The sequence below is a fragment of the Ailuropoda melanoleuca genome, chromosome 3 (assembly GCF_002007445.2).
Source record: "Ailuropoda melanoleuca isolate Jingjing chromosome 3, ASM200744v2, whole genome shotgun sequence".
NCBI classification, from domain to species: Eukaryota; Metazoa; Chordata; class Mammalia; order Carnivora; family Ursidae; genus Ailuropoda; species Ailuropoda melanoleuca.
The window spans coordinates 83,922,287-83,949,286 of NC_048220.1; the positions used below are offsets into that span (position 1 = coordinate 83,922,287).

Below are 27,000 nucleotides of genomic sequence, written 5' to 3' on the forward strand. Positions count from 1 at the left end.
TTCCACTTACACAAAATACTTACAGTATTCAAAATCATAGAGACAGACAGTAGAATGGGGGTTGCCAAGACTTGGGGGAAGGGGAGAATGGGGAATTATTGTAATGAGTATAGAGTTTCAATTTTATAAAATAAAAAGAGTTCTGGAGATGAAGAGTGGTGATGGTTGCACCAACAGTATGAGTGTGCTTAATGCCCTGAAACACACACTTAAAAACTGTTAAGATGGTAAATTTTATGTTATGTGTATTTCACACAATAAAAAATCGGGAAAATGGTAATAATCTATTTAAATAAAAGTGTCAATGATATAATGTATGGTTTAAACCATATGTAGATTTAAGACGTAGAATAACAATTGCACAAAAAAAATGGGAGGGAAGAAATGAAATTACACTTCCATTTGTTTTCAAGTTTTTATAAATGAAATATATTACATTATTTAAAGATAAATTCTGGTAAGTTAAAGATGTGTATTATAAAACCTAGAGCAATCACAGACAAATGAGCAAGCAACAACAGCAACAAAAAATACACAAAGAAGCATAGTTAATAAGCCAATAGTGGAGGTAAAATTGAACCCTAAAAAATATTCAGGCAATAAAAAGGAAACAAAGAACAAAGAGCAGGAGGGACGAGAGAGAACCGATAGCAAGAGAGTAGATTTAAACCTAGTCAGATTGATAGTTATATTAAATGTAAATGTTTAAGCACTTCAATTAAAAGGCAGAGAATATCAGACTTGATAAATAAAGTAATACTCAACTACAGGCTTTCAAGAAGAAAATCACTTTAATTTATTTTATCTTAAAAAATTTTCCAGTTTATGGATTTTTTGGGGGGGGATTGATTTTTGAGCCTTATTAATGTTGACAGACAATTTTTTTTAAAGATTTTATTTTTAAGTAATCTGGGGCTTGAACTCACAACCCTGAGATCAAGAATAGCACACTCTACCAACACAGCCAGCCAGCTGCCCCCTGAGTGACATTTTATATAAACGCTTCTTTTGTGTTATATGAAAGTCTAAATTTACAGGATAATAATGAGGAAAAAACCCCACATCAACACAGTACCCACATTTTCCAATTGGTGAACACCGGATGTCTTTCCATTTATGTAGGACTTCTTTAATTTCTTTCAGCAGTGTTTTGTATTTTTCATTGTACAAGTCTTTCTCTCCCTTGGTTAAGTTAATTCCCAAGGATTTTATTCTCTCTCTCTCTCCCTCTCTCTCTCTTTTAAAAAAAAATTTTTTTTAAGCAGTGGGAAAGAGGCAGAGGGAGAGGGAGAGAAAGAATCTTAAGCAGGCTCCGTGTCCAGTGCAGAGCCCAATGCAGGGCTCAATCTGACAACCCTGAGATCATGACCTGAGCTGAAATCAAGAGTCAGATGTTTAACCGACTGAGCCACCTAGCATCAAAGAGAATTTGCCCATGTTCCTGCCATAATTTGAGAGCTTTGCTTTTTTTCCTCACACTGATTTGAAGCCTGGCAGCGTGGGCCTAATTTACAGGGCACTAAGTGTATAATTGGAAAAGAAAAGAGTGAGGGTGCCCTGTTTCAAAACTTAATTCCAAGATCCAAGTCAGACAAAATCAACCCATATTTCTGCTAAGGGTTTATCCCAAGAGGCAAACTACTCTCTTGTAGCTCGCCAGCCAAGTTGGCTGATTGCCCCTGAGTACTGGACACAGCCTTTGTTTCCAGATTTAGGGTCAGACTTACTTTCCAATTGTTAGGTCCGCCCGTGTGCATGTGAGATTGTGGACTCTGAGGTGTGCCTTTCCTGGGTAGCCAAGACATTTCAAGCAGTGAATCTACATTCACCTAATTCTTCCACCTCTGCCTCATCTCGGCAGATGCTCCCAGTTTGCACCAACTCATAGGTCTTGACCTTCCTCTTTTCCTCTCCAGGGTGCCCAGACAATTGCCAGTGGCCACTGCTTCCTGGGAGGGGTGAGGATAAAGTTGGAAAAACTGAAGCAAATCTAGAGCAGAGTGCCAAAACACACTTGGGGGAGCTTCAGAACACCACTGGCATGGCTATATTAATATCAGATCAAATAGATTTTGGAATGAGGAGTATTTCCAAGGATAAAAAAATATCTTATCGTCGCGGTAAAGGATGAAATTCACCAGGAGATCTTGTATGTAGCTAATAACAGAGTCTCAAAATACTGAGAAGCAAAAACTGACAGAACTGAAAGGAAGAAAAGACAAATCCACAATTACAGTTGGATTTTTGAATACTTCTGTCTCACGGGTGCCTGGCTGGTTCAGCCAGTCAGAGGAGCATGTGACTCTCGATCTCAGGGTCCTGAGTTCAAGACCCATGTTGGGTGTAGAGGTTACTTAAATATATAAACTTTAAAAAACCCATGAGTACTTCTGTCTCAAATCATCAATAAAACAACTATAAGGCAAATCAGTAGGTATACAGAAGACAACACCACCCACTACTTTAAGTAATATACGATGCTGTACCCCAAAACTGCAGAATACATATTTTTTTCAAGAGCATATGATGGACTCTATGCTGGGTCATAAAACAAGCCAGATAAAATTTCAAATTATTGAAATCATGTAAAATATATTCACTGTAAAACTCTCCAATCTTCATAAATTAAACAACACACTTAAACGACTAAGTCAAAGGAAAACTCATGATGGAAATTAAAACTTATTTTCCCTAAATCAAAATTAAAATACAATATATCAACATTTGTGAGATGCAGCTACAGTTTTATAATTTTAGCTTTTATATTTGGGTCTATGATCCATTTCAAGATAATGTATGTGTGTGGTGTGAGATAAGGATTGAGATTCATTTTTTTTCTATATGATGTCCACCTGTTCAAGCTTCATAACTCACCAATAAGAACACAATCCAGTGAGGTAAAATTGTACAACCACTTTAGAAAACAGTTTGCCTGTTCCTCATAAAGTCAAACATACACTTTCACACAACCAACAATTCCATTCCTAGATTTTTATACAAGATAATTGAATGTATGTCCACACAAGGAGTGCATGAACTTTCATAGCTGCTTCAGGCATCATAGCAAAAACATGGAAACAATTCTAATGTCCGTCAACAGGTGAAAAGATACACAATTTGTTATATTCTTACTACAGAATTCCACACAGTAGTGAAACATTGACACACACAACAGCATGGAGGAACTAACAAGACTTAATCTGTAGTAACAGAAAGCAGTAGTTGCCTGGGGCTAGGGGCTGTGTTTAGCAGGGGGAGTTAACTGAGAAGGGGCACAAGAGAGCTTTTTAGGGTAATGGATATGTTTCATATCTGGAGTGTGCTTGTGGTCACATAGGTATACGTATCTGTCAAAATTCAGGGAATTGTACGTTTACAGTTAAGCACTGTATCGATTATAAATTTTACCTCATAAAATTGATTTTTCAAACAGATTTAAGAAGCGTACGTAAATGCAATGTGGAGACGTTGTTTGGAACCAAGCCAACTGCAAAAAAAATGCATGACAATCATGAAAACTTGAATACTGACTGGATGTTTGCTGATACTGATATTGTTAACCTTTTTTGATCTGTGATCATTATATTGTGATTATATTGCAAGAGAGAAAAGAGAGAAAAAGAAGTCCTTCTCTTTTAGAGAAGTACTTACAGATGAATCAATAGAACATGTGAGAGTTGCTTTAAAAGAATTACCGCACGGGGCAGTAGGATGCGTGTGGATGAAACAAGTTTGGCCAAATATTGGTAACGAATGCGTGTGGATGAAACAAGTTTGGCCAAATATTGGTAACGAATGAAACAAGTTTGGCCAAATATTGGTAACGAATGAGGCCGGGGGATGGGCACAGTGGCATTCATTATATTATGTTATTATAATTAAAATTTCATTATTGTACTAACTTTGCTACCATCTCCACATTTGTACATAGTGCTGCACCTATTTGCAATGTGTTGATCTTGTTGGGGTCCTAAATGAGCAAACTCACAGTAAAAAGATATTTAAGGGACAACTGGGGACATTTGAATACTGGCTAGCAAATAGCCAACATTGAGGAATTTGGGGGAGAAAGTTGGTTTTTTTTTTTTTTAAGATTTTCTTTATTTATTTGACACAGAGAGAGAGACAGCGAGAGGGAACACAAGCAGGGGGAGTGGGAGAGGGAGAAGCAGGCTCCCTGCTGAGCAGGGAGCCCAATGCAGGGCTGGATCCCAGAATGCTGGGATCGTGACCCGAGCTGAAGGCAGATGCTTAACGACTGAGCCACCCAGGTGCCCTGAGGGAGAAAGTTTTTTGATGTTATAATAGCTCTGTGGTGTGAAAAAGAAGGTAAAGATGAAGATGGAGGAAGAGGAGAAGAAATTGTAGCCGCAGCAATGATCACACCTGGCACCCAGATCTTGGTTTCTTCATTTTCCACTCAGAGATACCAGGAGTCCTTGTAGAAACAGCTTATTCTTAAGCCTGGAACATTGTGTTGTGCGTTCAAAGATGCTGAGGACATAAAAACACAGGAGTCAGCTTGAAGGGGCTCCCCCTGACCCGATCTTGGACAATTTAAACACTGGAAGAAATCATGATAGCAAAGTATCACGGCCTGTGGGAGAAAATAAGAGTCTGAACCCATGGAGACTGAAACAAAAAATGTTTTCCTTGTCGTAGGGAGCCAACTAATAAATGTATAAGGAATGACAATGCTAGAAAATTACCATTTGGCAACTATCATCATACCACCTGAATCTTGCAAAAGCAGTAGATGCACTAATGAAGGAATAGGTGAAAGCCCGAGGAGTGACATAAAATTTACATAGTCTTAATGTACCTCTCCCTAGGCTATTTGTTAATTATAAAAGGAAAAATAGTGATTTTGCAGTGGAGAAGCCCGACAGACACCACCTTCACCAAATGATCAATGTTATTAACACTACTAGTAACTGGACAAATTGAGGAGCTGTGCTTCCCCATACCACCCACTGAGAAATCAGCATCACATCCGGGCTAATCCTGCCAGGAATGTTTAAGCTGGATCTAACCATGAGGAAACATAAAACAACTCAAGCTGAAGGGCAGAATAACTGGCTAGTAATCTTTGAGACATCAATGGTCATGAAAGACCAAGAGGGGAACTGCTCCAGATTAAAAGAGATCAAACAGATAACAATGCAGTGCGTAATCTGGGATTTTCTCTTCCTCTATTGTTGGGGCATTTGGTGAAATCTAGGTTATGTCGATTAGATCATGGTTTTGTATCAATATTAATATCTAGATTTTGATCATTGTATAGTGGTTATGTAAGTGAATGTCCTTCTTTTTAGGAAAACTGAAATATTTAGGGATAAAGGGGCATCATGTCTGCAAGTTACTCTCCAACAGTATGGGAAAAATAGAAAGAAAGAGAAGAAAGGATAAAGCCAATGTGATGAAATGTTATCATTTGGGCAATCTGGATGAGAGGTAGATGGGAATTATTTGCAATTTTCTGTAAGTCTGAAATTATGTCAAAATAAAAAGTTGGGAAAAAGGTGAAAAAAAAAAAACCCCACCAACCCTCGAAAGAAAATTCAGCCAATCACAAATGAAACAAAAAAGAAATTATTAATGGGAATGTAAATGGTGCAGCCACTATGGAAACCAGTATGGTAGTGCCTCAAAAAATTAAAATAGGGGTGCCTGGCTGGCTCATCTGGCAGAGGATGTGACTATGGATCTACTCTTACGTATGTCTGAAAATTTCCCTTAAAAAAGTTTAAAAAACTTCTCCACTTTACACTGCATAAATTGAAATTCAGATTCTGTGAGATTGCCCCATATGTTTTACTCAACTGTATTTATTGATGTCTTTTGCCATTACTGAGTTTCACAATTAAATGGAGAATTAGAAAACTAGGATTGTCTTTAGAGGTCTACAAAGATGGAGGTGTCAAGGTACTGGGAATCTCCAGCACATAGAAATGCTACATGGTCCAAAATATCACTTTAATAATGACTTTTTAATATTAGTGCAGAAAAGTGAGAGTAATATACAAGAGCAAGCACAGCTGCAGAATAACTTGGACCAGTAACTTGTAAAACTTGAACATGGAGTCCACTGCTGCTGGCTGGATGAGTGGCTCCAGAGGGAAGGAGGAAGCGGGAAGAGGGTTTACAGTGTATCTGCACATGGATATGCTGTTGTGTTGCCCAAGTTATTGATGGAAGTCTCCACGAATAGGGTAAGAACGGCCTATGGAGGTCACGAGGGGACACAGTGTTCATAAGCCTTCTGTCTCCATAAAACCTGGAGTTGACATTTATGGCTGGTTTGTTAAACTAGCAAACTTTCTAGGTCTTTCTAGCCCCTGAGACTGCGGTTGGGGGGAACAAAAGGTGTGTGATGGTCGTGGAGTAGTGTGCTTGGACGAGGTTATGCAGGGCCTTAAGTGTTTTTCTTTTTTACACTCCTTATAAACAACTATATTCTCTCTCTCTCTTTTTTTTTTCAAGATTTATTTATTTGACAGAGAGAGAAAGAGCACAAGCAGGGGGAGTGGGAGGCAGAGGGGGAAGGAGAAGCAGGCTCCCCGCAGAGCAGGGGAAGCCTGATGTGGGACTCAGTCTCACGACCCCGACCCCAGGACCATGACCTGAGCCGAAGGCGGTCACTGAACCAAATGAGCCACCCAGGTGCCCCAAACAACTATATTCTCATAAGATTGAGATCTAAATGGAGGTATTACTGAGCAAAAGGGAAACTCCTCTTCACCCCAACTCTGCTTCTTCTCCCCACCCGTTAAGAAAACCACTACTCACAGTTTAGGGCGCATCTTTTCCTTCTCTCTTCCAGTTCATAGTTGACCTTCAAGTCTCAAAATCAGAAAAAGAAAAATCCCAACGTCCAAATGTAATGGTGGTTCTCTGGGTCTCCCAGGAAGAGTTTTTAATGTGTTTAAATGTTCAATGTTTAAATGTCAGAGCACCTCACCCACGATGCTATGATGGGCCATTGGCCATCTATTGGTCTCTCAGACTGTAATCTCTCCTTGACCAAGGCTGGCTTTACTACTACATTTTGTTGTCCTGGTGCTTGGTGACGTGATGGCAGGGAGGAGGCAGAGGCCGTTTACTGAGGGTGGCTGGGTGCAGGAGTGGCAGGCTGCCTGTATAAATCAGGCCTGTCTTTCTCCAGCAGTTTCACACTTCAGGGATATTTAAGGGACCCAGCCTCTAAGGTAGAGGCCCAGTCAGGTCATCCAAACTCCAGGGGTCTGAGCTGAAGCTAACCCTAAATGAAGAGAAACGCATAAGAAATGTACTTCAGCCACAAGGCCTTGTGGGGACAGTCCCGGACTCGCAGGAAGGAGGCAAGAGGCTGTGGGACCTAGTGTCACCTCTCCAAGCCTCATCCCCCCCTCTAATAGAGGAGGCTCACAATGCTAGGGTTCACACATTTGCCCAGCTTAGGCAAAGAAACTTGTAGAATGACTCAGGAGCAAGGTCTACGCAGCGACCACCCCCTCGGTGCTCCCCGGGCCAGGCTTGCCTGCCCGCGGTGGATCAGTTAGGTCCTTCTCAGGCCACTTCACGCTCAGGGGACCTTTACGGGGCCCAGCATCCCAGTAGGGGCCCGGGCGGCTCATCCGAATTGGCTGTCTGAGCTGTTCGCGTCCGGCCACTTCGCCCGGTCCGCTTGCCTGTGGACCCGGCGGGCGCGGGGCCTCGTCCTGGTGTCCTGGCAGAGAGCTGCCCGGCCTCCGGCTCCCCGGGCCTGCGCCGCCGTCCTGCTGCCGCCCTCCTGTGGCCGCTTCGAGGCGACCTCCGGCCGCGCTGCGGGCCCCCTCCCTCGGCCGGTGACATCACCGCATTCCCGTCCCGGCTCCTCCCGCCTGCAGCTGCAGTGACAGGCGAGCCGGGCCCGGTGGCGGAGAGGAAGTGTGGGGCCGCCGCGCCGAGCCCGTCCCAGCCGAGGCCGGCTCCCCGGGCGGCTCGGGTGACACTGTCGCGGCCGCCGGGCGCAGCGCCGGGCACGCGCCGGGCAGAGCCGAGCGCCAGGCGGACGCTTCAGCAGAGACGCGGGGAAAATGGCTGATGACTTTGGCTTCTTCTCGTCGTCGGAGAGCGGGGCCCCCGAGGCGGCCGAGGAGGACCCGGCGGCTGCCTTCCTGGCCCAGCAGGAGAGTGAGATCGCGGGCATAGAGAATGACGAGGGCTTCGGGGCACCTGCCGGCAGCCATGGAGCCCTCGCGCAGCCTGGACCCGCGAGTGGGGGTGAGTCAGGGCAGGGGCCTGGGGCTTGCACCCTGGTACCTGACCGGGCCTCGGGGCCCTGCGGCGGAGTGGAAAGGGCCTGGTATGGCCGGTCAGGTGCAGGCCTGGGGCTGTGTGTATTTGAGAGGGATCTGGTGGAAATGGGGAGGAATCTTCTTGGAGAGCTTCATCCGAGGCCCTGCCTGGGGCTGTGAACCTGGTGGCTGTGCGCACAGGAATTTGTCCTGGCATTTCAACCCAGGGCCAGCTCCACCACTGCCTGGCTCTGAAATCCAACACAGTCCAGCCCTCAGAGTCCCTCCTGGGCCTCCCCGTTGCATGGTCTTCCCAGGCTCCCAGCTAAGCCCTGCAGGTATGGACAGAACCACAGACCTCCCAGCCCCTCAGTCTTAGCTCTTTCCTACAGCTGGCAAAGCAGGGGACCCTGTATGCTCCAAGAGCTCACAGACCTGCCCTGGGGGACTGCTTGCATGCTGCAGCCACTGGGCTAGGCACTTCCCTCACATTGAGTCATTTCATATGCATTATTAAACCGACTTCAGAGATGGCAAAACTGAGACTCGAGAGGTACCCTACTGAAACAACTAGTAAGTGGCAGTGGGGATTTAAACTGTTTCTGTCAGAACCGTCTGCACCTGACCACACTGTCTTCCATATATGCCTGGCTCTGGGTTCGATACCAAGGTGGGGGCAAGGGCACAAAGGACTTCAGTCAGATGTGGTCCTGCCCGCCTGAGGCTTCTGTCTATTCATGGTTTTCTATAGGTGGTCCGGGGCTGCTGTGATTAGCTTTAGATCCGGGTCCAGGGCCTGGTCCCTGTGATAGCATGTTTATCGAGGATATTCCTGTTCTGGTTCTGGCTCGAAAGGATAGTTTCTTAAAATATTTAGTTAAAGAGTAGATACCTTCGTGGGTGCATCCAAAACAGCCCGTGCTTCTTGTTACTGTTGTCGTTTTGGTGGGGGTTGATGGGCCTGTTGGAATAAGCAATAGCTTACATATTAAAAAAAAAAAAAAAGTTTACAAGTTAGGTTCCTTATAGTCATATTTGTATTTATTCAACCTTTACTGAGTGCTTACTGTGTACCAGGACCACTGGGGATACAGAAAAGAATAAGACAATTTCTGTAGCTTGAGGAGCTTGAAGTGTCTCTATACCCCCCCCTTTTTTTAAAGATTTTATTTACTTATTTGTCAGAGAGAGAGACAGCGAGAGAGGGAACACAAGCAAAGGGAGTGTGAGAGGGAGAAGCAGGCTCCCAGCGGAGGAGCCTGATGCGGGGCTCGATCCCAGAACGCCGGGATCACGCCCTGAGAGCTGAAGGCAGACACTTAACGACTGAGCCACCCAGGCGCCCCATCTACACCCCTTGATATAAGAAATGTAACAAGCCTTTTGTAACATCTAAGAAACTGGAGGCCCAGAGAGCCTGAGTGTCTTGCCCAAAGTCACACAGCCATGAGTGACAGATCTGGGACTCGATTCTAGCCCTCCCAACTCTGGGCCCCACACTCTTTTAAATGCTGTAGCGCTCGCCCTAGGAGGTGCTGGGCGGGAAGGGTGGAGGGCCTCTGGAGCTGCAGCTCCTGGCCCCTTAGCATGGATCCTCATACTCCCCAGGGAATTGGTAGGAAATACCTTCGTTATTCATGATTCATTAGTCCACACCGCCTCTGCGAAACCACCAGCTTTCTCAGTCTGGCTTGGCCTGGAGAAGGCCCCGCTGAGAAGCCCTGGTATCAGAACCCCTTGAGAGAGATGGGCAGGTAGAGCTTAGGCTGAGGGCAGCCAGAAGCATCTGGGAGTTGAGCAGGTTGTGGCCTCTCCCAGGAGAGCGGGGCTCCAGGGCCTCACAGCCTGGTTGGGAGGTTCCCTCTGTGGCAGGGGTGGGGGCACAGATTGAGCCCACACCGGAGAGGGCAGGAGGAGACGCAGAGACATGGCGCTCTGAACGTCTTCCAGACTCATACCTGCCGAAGCTACAGAAGTCCAGCTGCCCTCCTAAGTGGGGCCTGAGGGTCCGGCGGTATTATGGGCTGGTGGCTCAGGAGGTGGCCAGGCAGGATGGAATTGATCCGACCTTCCTAGGCGTAGCTGGTGCTGAGCAAGCAATCTTCCCTGACCAGTGACAAGTGCCAGAAGCTGGGATGCGGTAGAGAAAAAGTGCCTTGGCCTGCTGGGAGCTGCGAGAAGCTGGCTTCCCGAGCTGCTGCCGATCAACACCTCTGAGTCTGTTCTCCTAGATGGTGCCCTGGGCTGAGTGCCCTGCTGGGGGTCCCTGCTGCCCCAGGGAGAAGAGGTGTCTGGTATAGGCCTCTGCCTGAGCCACATTGAGTCTCTCCTCTGGGGCTGGAGCTGGGGCCAGCCTGAGCAATGGACACTTTGTTTCCATTCACGGGCCTTGGGTAGGGCCCAGCAGGTTTACATTTTCACACCCCGATCTCTGAGCCCCCGCCTGGTTCTGTCCCTGACTTGCCCAGTCAGTTCCTGGCAAGCCTGTTTTCCCTGCTGGGCCTCAGTAAGCTCCCAGGAATGTTCTGGACCCTGTCTGCCCTTGTTCCAAAAGGGGTCAGGAATCTGAGGGAGGCAACGCCCACGGGGTTATCCGTGGGACTCATATCTGCTGGGCTCCTGTTCCGCACGCCTCTGACTGTGCACGTATGATTGTAAATGTGCAATAATCAGAAAGCACTGTGGGAACAGATACTCAAGTCTATGTGTGGGTGGGTGTGGATTCTCAAAGAGGCTGAAATTTTATCTCCTGAGGAATGTTCACCGGACTGAAAAACTGAGGCAGAGAGACCTTCTGAAGACCAGAGTAGGCACCAGGACTGTGGACCAGGGGCCCAAGACTGGTCTGGTCAGAGTGGGATGGGGTGGTGCTGCTTCCATTCTAGAAAGGCCAAGCGTCCAGCCTGGCATGGTCATGAATGGACACTCACAACGTTAGGCCCTAGAAGGGGAGGTGCCCCAGGAGAAGAAGCCCCTTTGCAGAAGATGCTAGATACTGCCACTAACACTTAGGGACCCAGCCACCTATGCAGGAGTAGCCCCAGCTGAATGAGTAGGGATGGCAGGAGACATAGTTGGTCAGAATCAACCACTGTTTGAAAATTTATGTCAACCAGGGTTTATTTCTGTAAGATTAAGTACCCTCCCTTCAGTCCCCAGGCTGAAATCAGCATGGCTCCTGCTTGCAGTCCTATCTGGCTGGTAAAGGGGTACTTGTCCATCTATGGGAAGTTCGTGTGGCTTCTCTTGGCTCTTGGCTGGTAGGCATCACAGTTTCTGAGAGGCCTTAGGCGGGCCTTGCAGGTCATGGTGGACCCTCAAAGAGCAGTTCATCTTCCCTTTAGCCAGCACTCACTGCTCACTTGTTCTGTGCAGGAGCTCTTAGGAACTGAATAGGATACAGAGCTTGGCTTGATAGGGAGTGCACAACCCTTGCGAGGTCACAGATAATTGCATAAGAGGGTGGGGAATGCTGTACAATATTGTGGGCTATCCCAGAGGTGAGACTTTCTTCAGTGCCTAGAGAAGTAGGGGAAGTCATGGAGGGCTTCCCAGAGGAGGTGACTTGTGGACTGGGTCTTGAAGAATGACTGATTCCAAAAGAGCATTCTTTTGAGAGAGAAGGAGGAAGAAAGCCGGGGGGTGCAGGCTGGTGTGTTTGGAGACGGAGGAAACCGAAACAGGTTGCTTTTTTTTTTTTTTAAAGATTTATTAATTTATTAGAGAGAGAGAGCACGCGCATGTAGCAGGGAGTGGCAGAGGGAGAGGGAGAAACAGGCTCAAGCAGACTCCACGCTGAGCACAGAGCCCGATGCAGGGCTTGACGCGCTCGATCTCACAACTCTGAGATCAGGACCCCAGCCGAAACCAAGAGTTGGAAGGCCAACCGGATGCCCCACCGGCTGTACCCCCCAGGAGTCCCCAGCATAGTTGTGAGAGGGCCTGGTGGGAAGTGAGGCAGGAGAGTGGGCAGGGCCGAAGTGTGGAGGTTCTCACTTGCCGTGGTCTGAGGTTTGATGTACTCATTCAACAAATATTTATTGAGCCCAGTGATGTGCCAGGCCCTGTTTTAGATGCTGGGCACTCCCACCGGGCGAAACAAAGTCCCTGCCCTCAGTACTATAGAGAAATCCTGCAGGGGCAGAAGGGAGGGGGGCCAGAGCAGTAAGTGTCCCAGGGGGACAGGGAAGGCCTCTACTAAGACAAGGTTTGAGCAGAGGCTGAAGGGAGTGAGGGAACAGCCCACGTGGTATGGGTAGGAAGGCCTTCCAGGCCGAGGGAAAGTACCTGCCGGCCCCCAAGGCAGGAGCAGACCCTCTAGGCCACTGGGGTCCAGGAGAGGTGGGGTTTCTTTTTGGTTTGTTGTAGTGACATAGGTAAGTGGATGCTTTACAAAATGTCAGCCCTGGCGGTTGGTTTGAAAGAGGGTTGGGAGAGGGTGAAGCTAGAGTCAGGGAGGCCTGTGAGCGGACGAAAGCCATGATTCTTTTTCTGATGCATTTGTTCTTGTTTATTGAACACGTAAGTTTCTGAGGTCTTACTAAGTTGCGGGTCCTGTGCAAGCGTCTAGGGAAGACAGTGGTGAGGAGCAAGGAGCCAGGTATGGCCCTAGCGGGGTGGACAGACTGGACGGGGGACAGAGAGCAGAAGGCACCTTTGAGGGTCACTGTTGCGGCAGAAGCCGCAGGAATTTGTGACTAATCGGCTGTCAGGGAAAGGGACCGGGAGGGGTCCTTGTCGAGGGCAAAAGAAAATCCTTTTGGGAGGAGCGGGAGGAGGAAAAATAGGCCAGGTGCTGCGTGGTGGGGGCTGCAGTTCCTGCTCTCCCAGGTGGAGCAGTTGCTCAAGGCACCGCAGGGACAGGCAGGGACGCGCTGGGCCCCTCTCCTTAGCTCCCGCAGACACCGCCCTGAGCCGGCAGCGCCTGCTTGCCAGGCCCAGGCTCCGCGCACAGCCCCGCCGTTCCCAGCCATGGCCGAGCGTAAAGCACTTTCAGGTAGGTGAGGGGCTGTTACTGGCTGGGCGGCTCTTGGCAATCACATAGCCTCTCTAAGCCTCAGATCGAGTATCTGTAAAATGGGTGGACAACTTCATCACAGAGTTGTGGTGAAAATCACATGTGACAATGACCATGAGAAGGCTTTGTGAACAGTCACTGCTTAAGCCCACCTTATTTATATATCCAGTATGTCTACCTGGGGAGGGGGTCTTACTACACGCCGGGACATAGACAGAGGTTGGTTCAGGGCGCATGTAGGACCATCTGTGCTTGCTTTAAGCTGAGCAATGCCATTTCTTTGTTCTCTTTCTAGCTGGTTCTGAGGACATGGGAACCACGGTCAATGGAGATGTGTTTCAGGTAAGCAAGATTCTGTCATAGCAGTGGGAGGGACTGACAGCCTGGGTCTCAGTAACTTATGACCCCATCATCCATAGGATTAGGGCTCCAGGTTATTCTATTCATTATGGCTGATGCATTGGGATGGGGACATAGCCAAGGGTTTTGACTTTCTTTCCTTCTTTCTTCTCCCTTGCTTTCTCCCTCCCTCCCTCCTTCCCTCTCTCCCTTCCTAACTTTCTTCTTTTCTTTCTTTCTTTCTTTCTTTCTTTCTTTCTTTCTTTCTCTTTCGTTTCTATCGTGTAGGGGAAGAGCACGAAGAATAAGGACCACTATAGACAGGAATTGATGGTGTGTGGCCTCAGGTTGCCCATGGTGGTGTCCAACCCACAGTGGCACGGTGCACACTGGGCCCTGCATGCATGCGTGCCACTGGTGCGAAGCGGGACTGAGTGGCTGTGTCTGAGCATTTTAAGCGGGCAGGTCTTTGATCCAGAGATTACACTACTTAGAATCTTCCCTAAGGAAAGGATGGGGCAAGGACTCCCAGATTTTTGCAGGATTATTTACAAAAGCAGACAGACTATGTGGTGAGCATAGCATAACATACGCAAAAACTGAGTCGCTATATCCTACACCTGCAATTAATGTAACATTGTATGTCAACTGCATTCAAATAAAAAGTTAAAAAAATAACAGACAAACTGAAACTACTTAAGTGTCCAGCGTCAAGGGCCTGGGTAGGTAAATTGGAAAACCAAGCTGTTGTTCAAAAGACCAATCAGAGCTTTCTGTATTGACGTGAAAAGATGCCCACAATATATCAAGTGGAAAAGTCCCTTGCAGAATAATATGCACAGTGTGGTCCAGTTTTTTATTTTAGGAATATTTTGGCGCAAAATACCTGAAAGGCTGTGCACCAGGTGTTAGCAATGGTTAAGAGTGGTCAGCCCCGAGGTAGGGCGGTGAGATAAGAAAGAGAAAAGGCTTTCACTTTCGCTGGATTGTTTTAAAATCCTCATAATGATCTTAGACCCCCCACACACACACACACAACACCTAGTAAGGGTATTTCTAGTTAGACTACTTCTTTCTGTGCCCACCTCCCCCTTCCCCACATTTATACACAAGCGGGTTTAAGAGTCCTTACACTGGGAGAACTTGGACCACAGATGGCAGCCCCAGGACCCCGCAGATGGAACTGTCCCCCCCTCCCATGCTTGGGTGGGCAAAGTCTTCCCTGGATGAGGTTCGATTCCCCCTGGACTGGGTGGAAGACCCTTGACCCCCGGGGCTGCAGCTTCAGGATCTCCTGGGCCCCACCCTATTGAGGAGCTGGGCTCCCGAGTCCTCAGTGGGGAAGAAACAATACTTTCTTATGTAGGAGGGATAGGCCGCTACCTTACACGGGGAACCTAGCCAAGTCCCGTTTCTGGAAAATTACTCAACTATCAGCAAGCTAGAAAAGTCAGTCTCTAGGACTTCAGGAGCTTTGTGTCTCCTTAAGCCTGAGAGCAGCCTGTAGGCAGCATTTACTGCTGTGCAATTCGGTAGGTCACTGAGACCCAGGCCGCCCTTATCCTGGGCACACTCAAAAGGACCTCACTTAACCCAAAAGGTCTATGTCCTAAAGTGGACCTGGAGCTGGAGGTACACTTAGAACTGCAGAAATATCTAGAACACTACGAGCAAGGTAATTTCCCCTTTCTGTAGGTCAGGATCTTGAGGCTTCTCCGTCCCTGACCCCCCAGCCTTACTTTCTGTTTGGTGGGTATAGGGAACCCCGGGCCTCCTTCCCAGTTTCAGTGGGAACTCATATTCTCGCTGCTACTAATAGCCCGCGTATGTTTATTTGTAAATCATTTCACTCCATGCCATCCTGGAATCCTTACAGGAGGGGGAGGGGTCCTGAATGAGGTGAGTCACTCAGGGACTTGGTGACAAAGCTCAGGTTCTCCTAGATCTCCTGCCCCTGATCTGGTGCCCTCTGTCCCACCCCTTGTGCTGGAACTGGTCTGTCACTGTGGCTGGATCTTAGGTAGAAAGCCCCTGCAGACTTTTTTAGGATTGACCACAGACCAGGGTCTGGTTCATTCGCTGCAGGAGGAGGGTGGGGGGAAGCCTTGCTTGGACATGCCCAACACTTTCAAGGGGCCTGGGCAGAGCTGTCTTGCTACATTTCGTATTCTTTCCTGGCAACCTCTGGGCCACAAGGGGGTCCAGCTATAAACCTGGCCCTCAAGGCGTAAGGATAAGTCTGCCCACACCTATTCTGGTTCCATCTGGCACTGCCAGGGACATGGATAGAAGTCCCCTGCAGGCCTCCCTCCTCCTGCACAAACTCTTTCTCCCCCCACGCACTGCCATCATCCCCCTCTGAGCTACTTAGAGGAATTAGCCGCTCAGCTTAGTTCAGCTTTGTGGGCAATCCCAAAGACGGATATGCCTCATCCTCCTGGCTGTCTCTGGAGTCACAGCACATCCTCGGCCAGCCTGACCCACGGACGCTCTCATGGTCATGTCCAGCAGAGGAGTCGCTCAGGAGAGGGGTGCCAGGGAATGGAACCAAGATAAGCCTGGCCTGACTCTCGCCTCCTGCCTTTTGGTCCTGGCCATTCCTGCCTCCTTCTTTGTTGAGCTTGGCGGGGGAGGGGGTGCTCAGAGCATTCCTGCAGCCACTGGGGAGCCCGTCTGGGCTCCAGCCTGTAGCTGACCCGCTTTCCACTCTGGGACACTGAGTGATGAAAGAGGAGCCCTGCTGTGGCCCCCCAACCTCGCTGCTCACTGGCAGGGGCCAGGGCAGGAAAATTAGTCCAGCGGGGCCAGGGAAGAGGAGCCAGCAAACCGCTTCTCAGGACCAAACTGAGCGGCAACACCGCTGTGCTCTTCCTGGTCGGGCTGCCACACAGGCCGGTGTGGCCAGGGGTCTGCCGTCCGACGGTGAGCCGCACAGCCCCGCAGGCCCCCCACCTGTGCGTGTCCTCTGCGGCTTGCGGGGGCCCACTTCACACTCTGAGTGGGGCGTTGCCACTCCCATTTAATAGGCCATGAGACACAAGGAGCGCAGGGAAAGGACTTCTCAGAGGTCACACAGCCAGTGAGTGGCAGGAGGGGACTTAAAGCGCAGTCCCTCTGGTACTGGGTGCCATCGCTTTGCAGACAGCCACTCATCCCTCCGTTCCGTCAGCTCACGTGCTGTGAGTGCCGTGCACTGTGCTTGGGGTGGTGGACGTAGGGGCAAATCCATCGGCTGTTGTCCTCAAAGAGCTGGCTCCTGACAGGACAGAGACCTGGAAAGAAGTGATGGTAGCGCAGGACAGTAAGGGCTCAGAATCAGGGGTGGTACCAAGAGCTAGTAATCCGAGTTCTTTTTTTTTTTTTTTAAGATTTTATTTATTTATTTGTCAGAGAGAGAGACAGCCCAAGCAGGGGAAGTGGCGGGCAGAACAGGCAGAGCAGGCAGAACAGGCAGGGGCAGAAGCAGGCTCCCTGCTGAGCAAGGAGCCCGATGTGGGACTTGATCCCAGGACCCCAGGCTCATGACCCGAGCTGAAGGCAGACGCTCAACTGACTGAGCCACCCAGGCATCCCAGGAGTCCGCGTTCTTAACCATGTGTCAGGCATCACTCAAGAGCTCTACGTGCATTAGCTCATTCCATCCTCCCTACGCCCTGTGATGCAGGTTCTGTCACTATCCCCATGTCACACACCAAGAGGAGGGTGCGCAGGGAGCTTTAATAGTTCGCTCTTGTCCCACGGCTGGGGAGAGCTGGGACTCGGACTAGGCTCAGGCACCAGGCGCTGCACTCACTCAGTCAGGGAGGGGCTGCTGGAAGTGGGCTTCCAGGCTGGCCCGGGGCATGTGGGTGGTCTTGGCTGATAGGAAAGCATGTGCAGAGGCACCCTCTGTGGGCTTTACCTGGAGCCCGGGACCTGCTGCAGACAGTGGTGTGCGGGGGTTGGGGGGAGCCAGAGAGGCCTAAGCTACAGGGCTGGTGTGATCGGAGGGGAGTGCCCCCTGCCCCCATCCCCGGGCACAGCTCCCGGAGCCTGTTAGTGGGCTCTGCTGCTGACGGGCAGGTGGAGGAGACAGGGCCAGCTTGGCTGAGCTTCACACCCTGGGCCTCAGGCATGGTCACCTCTGGGCACGGTGTGCGTGAAACTATAGTGAGCGGTGCTCCTGGATGTGCAGTGCGGCTGCTCCAGGGCCCATGAGAAGCACCCATGGGGGTGTAAGTGGCTCCCCGAGGCTGCTCCCGCACCCAGGCCGGGGTGGCTGTGGTGGGCTGTGGCAGAAGAGTTTGGATGGAATTGGAAGGCCTGGGCATTATTTCTGGCTCTTCCCAACCAGACGGGCTTGGGTTCCTCTCTTGACTGCTCTGAGCTGATTTCTCACGTGTCGAAAGGGGCTTAGAGGCCCTGTGCTGCTGTCTGCATAGGGCTGTTGGGAAAAGTGCTCTGCAGCCCGGGGAAGCTTCTTAGAAGTTCCTGGCCATGCTACTAAGTGAGCTGAGGGGTGGTAGTGTGTGGATGTGAGAGATGGGAGATGGGGCAGGGGGCACTTGGGGGGGGCACCATCTCTCATCTTGGGCAAGTAGACTTATCAGGGAGACAGAGAGAGTGTGTCACAAATCATGTGACACAGAAGTGACTTTGGTCCCTGCTGCTATGCGGCCAGTATGTTTCACACCCAGGAATTCAGTTGGAATCTCAGCTCTGCCAGTTCCCAGCCCGATGACCTTGGCCTCTGGAGCTGGAGTTTCTCTACCTGTAAAATGCAGTTGATAAAACCCATCATGTAGGGTTGTAAAGATCAAAGAGAGCTGTTTAATTGTGGTTTCCCTGCAAGTTTTAAAGCACTATTATCTGGGAATCTTAATTTTAGGGTAGGCTTTATGGGTATGGTGGGCCAGAAGGACACCAGTGTGACGAAACTCCTGTCCAAGCGACGTTTCTCCGGCCTACCTCCCCGCTTTCCCCCATGCCTGGAAGACCGCTGTACTCAGGCATTTCTCAAAGGCACTGGCCCCACAGGGCCCTTACGCTGCCAGTTCTGGTCCAAAATGGCCTTCCCTGTCTCTTCGCACCCTGCTGTGCCCCCTGACTAGAATGACCGTGTGCGCCCTTATCCCCGCTCTTTACCTGACTTGGGTTATAGGCCGTACCCCAGCCATGGTCCTCATTTGTGAGAAATACCCCGCCAAACTGCCGGGGCACAGGTCGTCTTCTTCATCCCTGTTCCCGAGGCTGAGCATATGCTAATCCATCCCGTAAATGTCCTAGAGGTCTCCTACAGCCGGGCCTTCCCTGTTCTGGGTACTACACAGAGACAGGCACCTTCAGTCCTTAGGGGGCTCACTTACTTGGGGCTGGGGGGGGCGGGTGGAGACAGATTGTAAACATGTAAACAAGTCATTTCGGATAGCCAGAGGGGCCAGGAAGAAAATGAAACACAGCACCTTAATAAACACACACACAGAAGTAACTGCAGTTGTCTACAGATGGGACATTCTGTAAGATTGGGTTGGGGGGCCTGGTGGCCTGGCGGCAGGACAGAGTCATTCCCGGAAGGGGGCAGGGTGGGGCACACTCGACGTTAGTGATCCGCTTGTGTTCTCCAGATTAGAGCCCTGGAAGGGCCCCTGGGTGTGGTGGGAGACTGTCTGAATTGAAGGGTAATTCTGTGTCAGAAAGAATAGGGCAGTGCTCGGACTGTCCCACCCAAGGGTGGGCCTGCCCCCAGGGAGGTGCCAGGCTACACACCCTGTCCCCACCCCCCAGCTGGCGACTGCAGCCCTCGTGTTCCCGCTGCGTGCTCCTTCAGCGGGGCTGCCCACACCCCTTTGGGCAAACGTTTACCCAGCACATCAGGCTCCGGGGATAGGCATCCATGTAGCCACTGCTTACTGAGCACTGATGTGGGCCAAGGACAGCGGGGAACACCCCTGGGCAGAGGGCGGTGCCGGACATTGTCTCATAGGGAAACAAAATTAAACACCAATGTTCTTGACAGTTTTGTTTTTTTTTAAGATTTTTATTCATTCGAGAGAGAGCACAAGTTGGGGAGAGGGGGCAAAGAGAGAGGGAGAAGCAGACTCCCTGCTCAGTGAAGAGCCCGATCCCAGGACCCCGATATCATGACCTGAGCTGAAGTCAGACACTTGACGGAGCCACTCAGGCGCCGCTGTTGCTCACAGTTTTGATGAGTGAAGGAGGAGCGCAGGGAGTGATGAAAGGATGGGACAGGGGTTCAGAGGCTATAAATAAGGTCCTGCTCTGCCCCCCCGCCCCCAGCTCCTGGTCCAGCAGGGAGACTCGTGCAGAAGGTGAAGGCTGAAGCAGAGCACAGAGAGGAAGGGCTGTGAAATCTGCCAAGGGGGGTGGATATCCCGGAGCCAGCAACTCTAGAGGATGGAGGAAGATTTCATCAGCCGGAGAAGGGAGGGGAGGGCCACGATTGCCGCTAAAGCGGGAGGAGCCAGAGGCCTTGAGCCTGCAGGAGTGTGTGGGATGTGTGCAGACTGGAATGTGTAGGGGCGGAGTGGCCGGAGATGGGGCTGGACTGGAAAGGGTCTCTGGCTTTGCGAGACCAGAGGGGAGTCACAGGCCTGCTGGGTTGAACTCTCAGCCCCCAGCACTCGCAGTCCCTAGCTCTGGCAGGCCCCCGGGGAAGTGGGCAGAGACCTGGGAGTCAGAGGCCTGGACTCCTGCCACTATGTCATGCCATCGCTCCTGGCCTCAGTTTCCTCCCCCTATAAGATGAGAATGAATACTAATAATTCTAGCTACCACTCACGGAGCCATCACTGCACACTGGGTATGCTTCTAGATGTCTTACAAAGACTGTCATGTCGAATCCTCACAACAGCTCTTAGAGGTGGTTTTATTATTATTCTCATTTTGGGATGAGAAAACGGGGGCCCAGCAAGGTTGAGCAGCTTGTCCCCGCTACATGGGCGTCTAGTAAGCAGCGGAGGCGGGACGGGCTGGCTGTAGAGTTCCGGGTCACCACTGTGCAGTCTCGGCCATGGCCAGCCTGCCTGTCCCAGGGCTGCCAACTCACTTAGCAGGTGTTTACTGAATATCTCCTGTGTGCCAGGCACTGTGCTGGGCAAAGGGGACACACCAATGAGCAGGCTAGACAAGGACGCGGCAGTCACGAAGGTAGACAGTGGATGAGCAAACAAAGTGAGGTCCGTTCAGACTGACTGCTATAGAGACTTCAATAACAGTAACACAAGGAACTCACTGGGTGCCAGAAGCGTTCGAGGTTCTTTACATGTTTAAGTTCATTTCCTCCTCCTGTCAGCGTGAAGGGGCGGATACTCTCGTTGAGCCTGCTTCATGGCCGGGAAGTGAGGCCGTGTCACTCACCCAGACCCCCAGGGGGGTGTCGCTGGCAAAGGGCGCAGCAGGTATCAAGGCAGGGGATAGTCACAGGAGGCAGCGGGGGGAGCTGCTGGAGACAGTCACACGTGGGGGTCCTGGTACTCGGGCAGCAGAGGCAACAGGGCGGGTGTGGGGGTTGTGCACACTGCTGTGTGTTTGTGCCCTAGGAGGCTAACGGTCCAGCAGATGGCTATGCGGCGATTGCCCAGGCTGACAGACTGACTCAGGAACCCGAGAGCATCCGCAAGTGGAGAGAGGAGCAGAGGAAACGGCTGCAGGAGCTGGGTAAGGGCAGGGCTGCGGCTGGGAGCGGCTCCCAGCTGGGTTGGCGGTTCGGGACATAGGGGGGTCTCCTCGCGCTGCAATGTGCGTAGTGGGTGAGGATGGGCCCTGAGGCTGCCTGCCAGGGGCTGAGGGGAGGAGTGGCCGGGGCAGCTGTGCCCTCACATTCCTACCGGGAAGCTGCCACTTACTGTCCTGTTGGGGTCACAGATGCTGCCTCCAAGGTGACGGAGCAGGAGTGGCGGGAGAAAGCCAAGAAGGACCTGGAGGAGTGGAACCAGCGTCAGAGTGAACAAGTTGAGAAGAACAAGATCAATAACCGGTGAGAGGAGCTAGGGGGACATGAGGGGGGTTACGGGACGTGAAGGGAGTTATGGGGACATGAGAGGAGCTACGGGGACATGAGGGGGCTGTGGGACATGAGGAGCTAGGGGGACATGAGGGGGCTGTGGGACATGAGAGGAGCTATGGGGACATGAGGGGAGTTATGGGCACATGAGAGGAGCTAGGGGGACATGAGGGGGCTGTGGGACATGAGAGGAGTTATGGGGACATGGGAGGACTGTGAAGACATGAGGCCAGCCATGTGGACAGTGAGAGAAGTTATGGGATGGGGACTGTCTTGAGGACAGGTGATTTGTAGAGGCAGGAGAAGCTGAGCCCTCAGGGCTGCTTCCTCAGTTGCGTGTGGAGTTCAGAGCCCTTCAGAGGTGGTACACTGTTGAGTTGTCATCTCACCACAACAGACAGAAGCTTCTGCGGTCAATAGAAGAGGTCTCAGGATCCTGGCATGGGAGCCAGACTGCTGGCTAATGCAGATAGTGTCATAGAGAGCACAGGCCTGACTGGGAGTGAAGAACCAACCCGGGGACAGGATTGTACTGCTTGTAGAAATGGCAGCACTTCAACCCAGAGAGGCTGAGGAACAAAGGGAAGTTAGTGGCCTGTATAACTGAAAAGGCCAGGGGTGAGACTGCAGTACTAGGCTCAGAGGCTCAGACAGAGTCAACTGGCCCTCACTTTTACTGTCTCTCGATGCTGCTTTCCTCTCTTGTCCTGGAATGGGGCAGGGGGTTGGGGGGAGAGATGGCCACCATCAGCTCCAGGCTTCTGTGATATTCTTTTGGCAACCTCTATGAAAATAGCATCTTGCACCCAATAGCTCCAGCTGAAATCCTCGCTCTGACCTTACCGGTTTGATGTGGGTCCTGTGCCCGTACCTGGCCCAGTGACTGTACCGGGAAGGGACTCTCTGATGGACCCAGCCTGGGCAGTAGTCCCATTCCTTAGGTTGTGCACGGGGTCAGTCTTACCCAAACCACGGGACTGAAGTGGAGTCAGCCTGATCCTGCCAAAGACAATGAGGGTGCCCTTCCTGGGAAGAAGGGGGAGGGATGCTGGGCAGGCAAAGACAGTGGATGCCCACCAGAGAGCACTTTCAGGGACATGGTCTCAGACCGCTTCTGAGACTCTGGCCAGCAGCTCTGCCTTTGGGGCTGTGTCCTTCAAGGTACCTGGCCCACCTGGAAAGGCAAGGCTGGTCCTGGGAAGCTGCTGTGCGCCAGACTCTGGGTTGGGCACTGGGGAGACACATTGGAGAAGGCGCCAGTCTGTATCTTTGAAGAGCTCAGAGGAGAGACTCTCTACGGGAAGGCTCTGGATGCAAGGGGTGTGGGTGGGGAGGGACCTCTGTGTCTAGGACCTGGGCTTTGAAGGATCACTAGAAGTTCATTAGGGCAGGGTTGGGCGAGGGTGTTCTAGACCCGGGACCGGCATAATATGAAAGGCTGTTGTGTCTTGGGCACCAGGAGTCGGGGAGTGCTGGGAGAGAAGGCAGGAATGAGGGATCACATGTGGAGGGCCTCCCATAACAGGCTGGACAGACAGAGCCTTGGAAGGCTCGTGAACAGAAGTCATATGATCAGGGCAGTTTGAGAAAAGGCACTGAAGCCTGTGGGGGATCCCCGCTCTCCTGTCCGGGTGTGGGTAGTTGCTAAGACTTACAGGACTATGCTACCTAACGCTCTCCCACTGGAGGTACTAATGCTGTCTCCCTTTCTCCTTAACCCTCTGCCTGTCTGTCTTGCCATCTGTCTTCCCCCACCTAACCCTTTCCCCTCAAGGATCGCTGACAAAGCATTCTACCAGCAGCCAGATGCTGATATCATCGGCTATGTGTACGTGTCTTCTTTGCTTCTCTGTCAGGGGGAGTGGGAGAGGGTGCGGGCCCCTGTGTATGGCTTGAGTGTCCTGCTTGTGGGGTATAAATGAGTGTGGCCAGGCAGGGGGGACAGGGGTGGCAGGGCACAGATCAGAGCAGGAGGTGGTGCAGGCACCCATCTTCACCTCTATCCCTGCGGCAAATGTTTACTGAGTATGTACTCTGCCCACAGGCAGCTTTGCTCAATCAAAGCAGAGCGAAGAAAAAGAATGCACTGGTCATCCCAGGTGGGAGGGGCAAAGGGCAAACAGCCCAACTCCAGCCTTCTGAGATGCGTCTTAGGGATGGGGGGGCGGGGTGAAGGAGTCTCCTGGTGAACAAAACATGGAGTGCCAGAGGCATAAAGAAGAGCTGCTCCCATGATTACCCCCCTCCTCTTCTCCTGCCCCCAAGCGCATGCTCCCCCTCAAAGCTTCAGCCTGAGTTTGGCGACCAGACCCTGCCTAGATCACCATGGGCCCCTCTCCCATGTTCCTGCTTGGGGGCTAGCCAGGACTATGCCTAGTCTGGATCTGAGATGGCAGATGGTGCCCCTGTTGGTGGGTAGTTGACAGCCTGGGGGGTGCGCTGGGATGGCGAAGGGGAAGGAATAGCAGTGATGAATGTGTGATGTCCGTCCCGTGTGTGTGTGTGTGCAAGCGCGCGCGCGTGCGCGTGCACTCGTGTGCCGAGTATTTGCTATTCCTCACTCTGGGGTCACCCTCGGTGTCTAGGCTGACATTTCTCTCACAGAGCACAGGAACCACTAGAGAAACAGCCGTGTATTCCTTCCTTCTGTCCACTCTCCCATCTGTTCAGTACTTACTGGGACTTGCCCAATGCCAGTCTCTGTTGGAACAGGAATAAGACACGGCCTGCCTCACGAGTTGCTCATGGTCAGAAGAGTGTTGTCATAAGGGCCGTGTGGAAGGGGACACCCTTCCTGGGAGCCCTGGGAGCCACCGTCTGCTGGGGGAGCCAGAGCAGGCTTCAGAGAGGTGCGACCTTCAGTGGGACCTTACGGTGTGAGAAGGGATGAGCTTGGTGGTGAGGGTGAGAAGAGGGCAAGGGCAGCCTCCGTGAGTGGGGCGTGGGGCTGTGGGCATGGCTGGGAGCTGAGGACAGGAGGTCAGCGTGGGGCTAGTTGCAGTATGCCTGTCGGGCGAGGCCTACAAGCTGGGCCTTGATTCTGAAAGCGGCGAAGACCCATAGGAGGCCTCAAACAGAAGAGCAGGGATGATGGGCGTCAGTGCGGGGAATATACCATAGAGGGGGTTCCGTGCTCGTGTTGCACTTGACCAAACAGCACCCAGGGGGTTCCCGAAGAGGGGAAGAGTCTAGTCCAGTGCTTCTCAGACTTTTCTCTGCCTCAAAATCACGGGGGGACCCTGTTCAAAGGAGATTCGGATTCAGTGGGGCCGAGGCAAGGCCATGATTCTGCATTTCCAACAAGCTCCGTGGCGATGCCGATCCTGCTGGACCGCGCACCGCACTGAACAGCCAGGTCAGAGGACAGCCTCTTGTTGACCTAGAAGTGACAGCTCCTAAGACCCCTCAGCCCCACCGGTCAGCCAGCTCCACGCCCTACTTCCCTCTTTCCCAGGCCTGCGCACATTTGCCACCGCGTTGGATTCTCAGGCCGGTGAGACAGATCAGCAGGGCGGAGGCTCTGCTCCTCACCTGGCGGGTTAGGGAATGAGTACACAGAGGGAAAGGGAGCCCCAGGGAGAGGCCGGGTCACCTGGCCCAGGGCCAGCTCATCCTTGGCACAGCCTGTGGGCATCACTTGGAGAGCTCCCTGCCTGGCACGTGGCAGAACTGATCCTGCTTGAGACACAGAAAGGGCCACAGGAGAAAGGGGCTTTCCAGGGACCTTTGCTGGTCACATAGGACATAGACCCAGCCGTCTCCACTGAAGATCTTTTATTGTTTTTCTCTTAATGAGTCCCACATTTGGGTTTTCCTCTACACTGTATTTCTGCATTGTTCCTTAATCAGTGGCTTCTTTAACTGTCCACCAGAACTTCTGATGAAGAAACCACCAGTTTTCAGCCTTACTTGATTCCAGCCCAAAACAGAGACTCCCATGGAGTATTCCCCAGGCTGTGGCTCCATGGAGATAAGTTATTCTGGGCTAAAAAGAGCTCTAGAGTCAAAGAGAGTTGGCACGTAGTAGATTCTGTCTGCATTTTCTAGTCCACCCAGGACGTTCAGCATGCACATTAGCCCATTAAAGGCTTTGGACGTCTTGCTTTGAAGATCCTCTCTAAAGGAATTTTCTATGTGTCTTTGACCACAACCCTTTTCTGGAGAACCCTTATAGGGTCCACAGAAGACTGAGGCGATGCTGCCTCAGGTACTTCGGTTAGTAAGGTGGTTAGTCAGTGTCCTACCTCTGCTAAGTTTTTGGAAATGCTTAAAATAGCTGAGGCACTGCATTAGTTCCTCCAAGGGTCTTTGGGTGTTGCGATGCCCCTTGCTGGAGGGGTAATGAACAGACTGCTAGGCTGGGGCAGGGACAGGGGAGGGGGGAGAGGTTACTAGCTAGGGTGGCAAGGGACACCTTTCTGAGGAGGTGAGGCCTGCATTCAGACCTGAATGAAAAGAAGTGACAAGCTATGAGCAGGTGTGGGGGAAAGCATTCCAGGAAGAGGTGACAGCAAGTACAAAGGCCCTGAGGCAGGACCAAAGTAGGCTTCCTCTGATGCCAAAGCTGTTCCTGGGGGGCCTGAGGCCACAGGGTACAGGGCTAAGAACTCTGGATAGACTACCTCAGAGTAGGCTGAGCAAAGCAGCCTTCCTCAGTGGGAGTAGGGCATCACTGATTCAAGGGAAAGGCAGACAGCAATGAAACCTCTGTTCTGTCTCTACCTGCAGGGCATCTGAGGAGGCTTTCGTGAAGGAATCCAAGGAGGAAACCCCAGGCACAGAGTGGGAGAAGGTGGCTCAGCTGTGTGACTTCAACCCCAAGAGCAGCAAGCAGTGCAAAGACGTGTCCCGCCTGCGCTCGGTGCTCATGTCCCTGAAGCAGATGCCGCTGTCCCGCTAGGTGCCTGTCGCAAGCATGGCCACAAAGCAGGGGCTGGGCCTGGGCACAGAAGGAGCAGCTGTTTCGGCCAGGGTGGGGGGACAGCGCCTCCAGCAGCTGCTACACACAGCCTATTCTGTTCCTCCCCATCTCCTGGGGCTGGGAAGGGGAGCCCTCCCCCTCTCACCCCATTCCCCCTGGCCCTGTGGCCCAGCTCCTCACAACTCCTCTCAGTCCACAAAATTGTGACTGTCTCTCCTGATGTTTTTTTTTTTCTTTTTTCTTGGCTTAAAGGGTGTGTTGTTAACTCTTTTTACACTTATTTATTATCATTCTCATTTCTCTGGAAGCCATAACTGGTGTCAGGGCTCAGTTTGTGCTTAGAATTTTCCCAGCTTCATGGCCTTGAGAGAAGGTTTCCCCCTGGAAACCGTCCCAGCTGGAAGTAGGTGCCCCAACCTTTGTATGTCTGCTGCCTCCTCCTCCTAGAGGAGGAAAGACAACC

The 27,000-nt window shown here is 51.4% G+C and overlaps 1 protein-coding gene and 1 long non-coding RNA gene across 5 annotated transcripts; one reads left to right on the forward strand and one right to left on the reverse strand.

Annotated features, from left to right (window-relative positions):
- Nucleotides 1–4,161: 4,161 nt before the first annotated feature.
- On the reverse strand, nt 4,162–10,344 carry LOC117801553. 2 transcript variants are annotated; one of them, XR_004624191.1, is made up of 4 exons: nt 10,217–10,344; nt 9,151–9,219; nt 6,790–7,261; nt 4,162–4,494 (listed from the first exon to the last, which is right to left on the reverse strand). It is a non-coding gene; the product is annotated as an uncharacterized LOC117801553 (long non-coding RNA). The 2 variants fall into 2 exon arrangements; XR_004624192.1 differs by lacking the exon at nt 10,217–10,344 and adding an exon at nt 9,885–10,036.
- On the forward strand, nt 7,848–26,851 carry CLTB (clathrin light chain B). Of its 3 annotated transcripts, none has more exons than XM_034656719.1 (6): nt 7,848–8,244; nt 13,571–13,617; nt 21,153–21,270; nt 21,478–21,589; nt 23,391–23,444; nt 26,345–26,851. In XM_034656719.1, the coding sequence occupies exons 1-6, from the start codon at nt 8,058–8,060 to the stop codon at nt 26,514–26,516; spliced, it is 690 nt and encodes a 229-aa protein (XP_034512610.1). In that variant the 5' UTR covers nt 7,848–8,057; the 3' UTR covers nt 26,517–26,851. The 3 variants fall into 3 exon arrangements, with proteins under 3 accessions (XP_034512610.1, XP_034512611.1, XP_019657848.1); XM_019802289.2 differs by lacking the exon at nt 7,848–8,244 and adding an exon at nt 13,119–13,254; XM_034656720.1 differs by lacking the exon at nt 23,391–23,444 and having other exon boundaries at nt 7,854–8,244.
- The last annotated feature ends 149 nt before the right edge of the window (nt 26,852–27,000 follow it).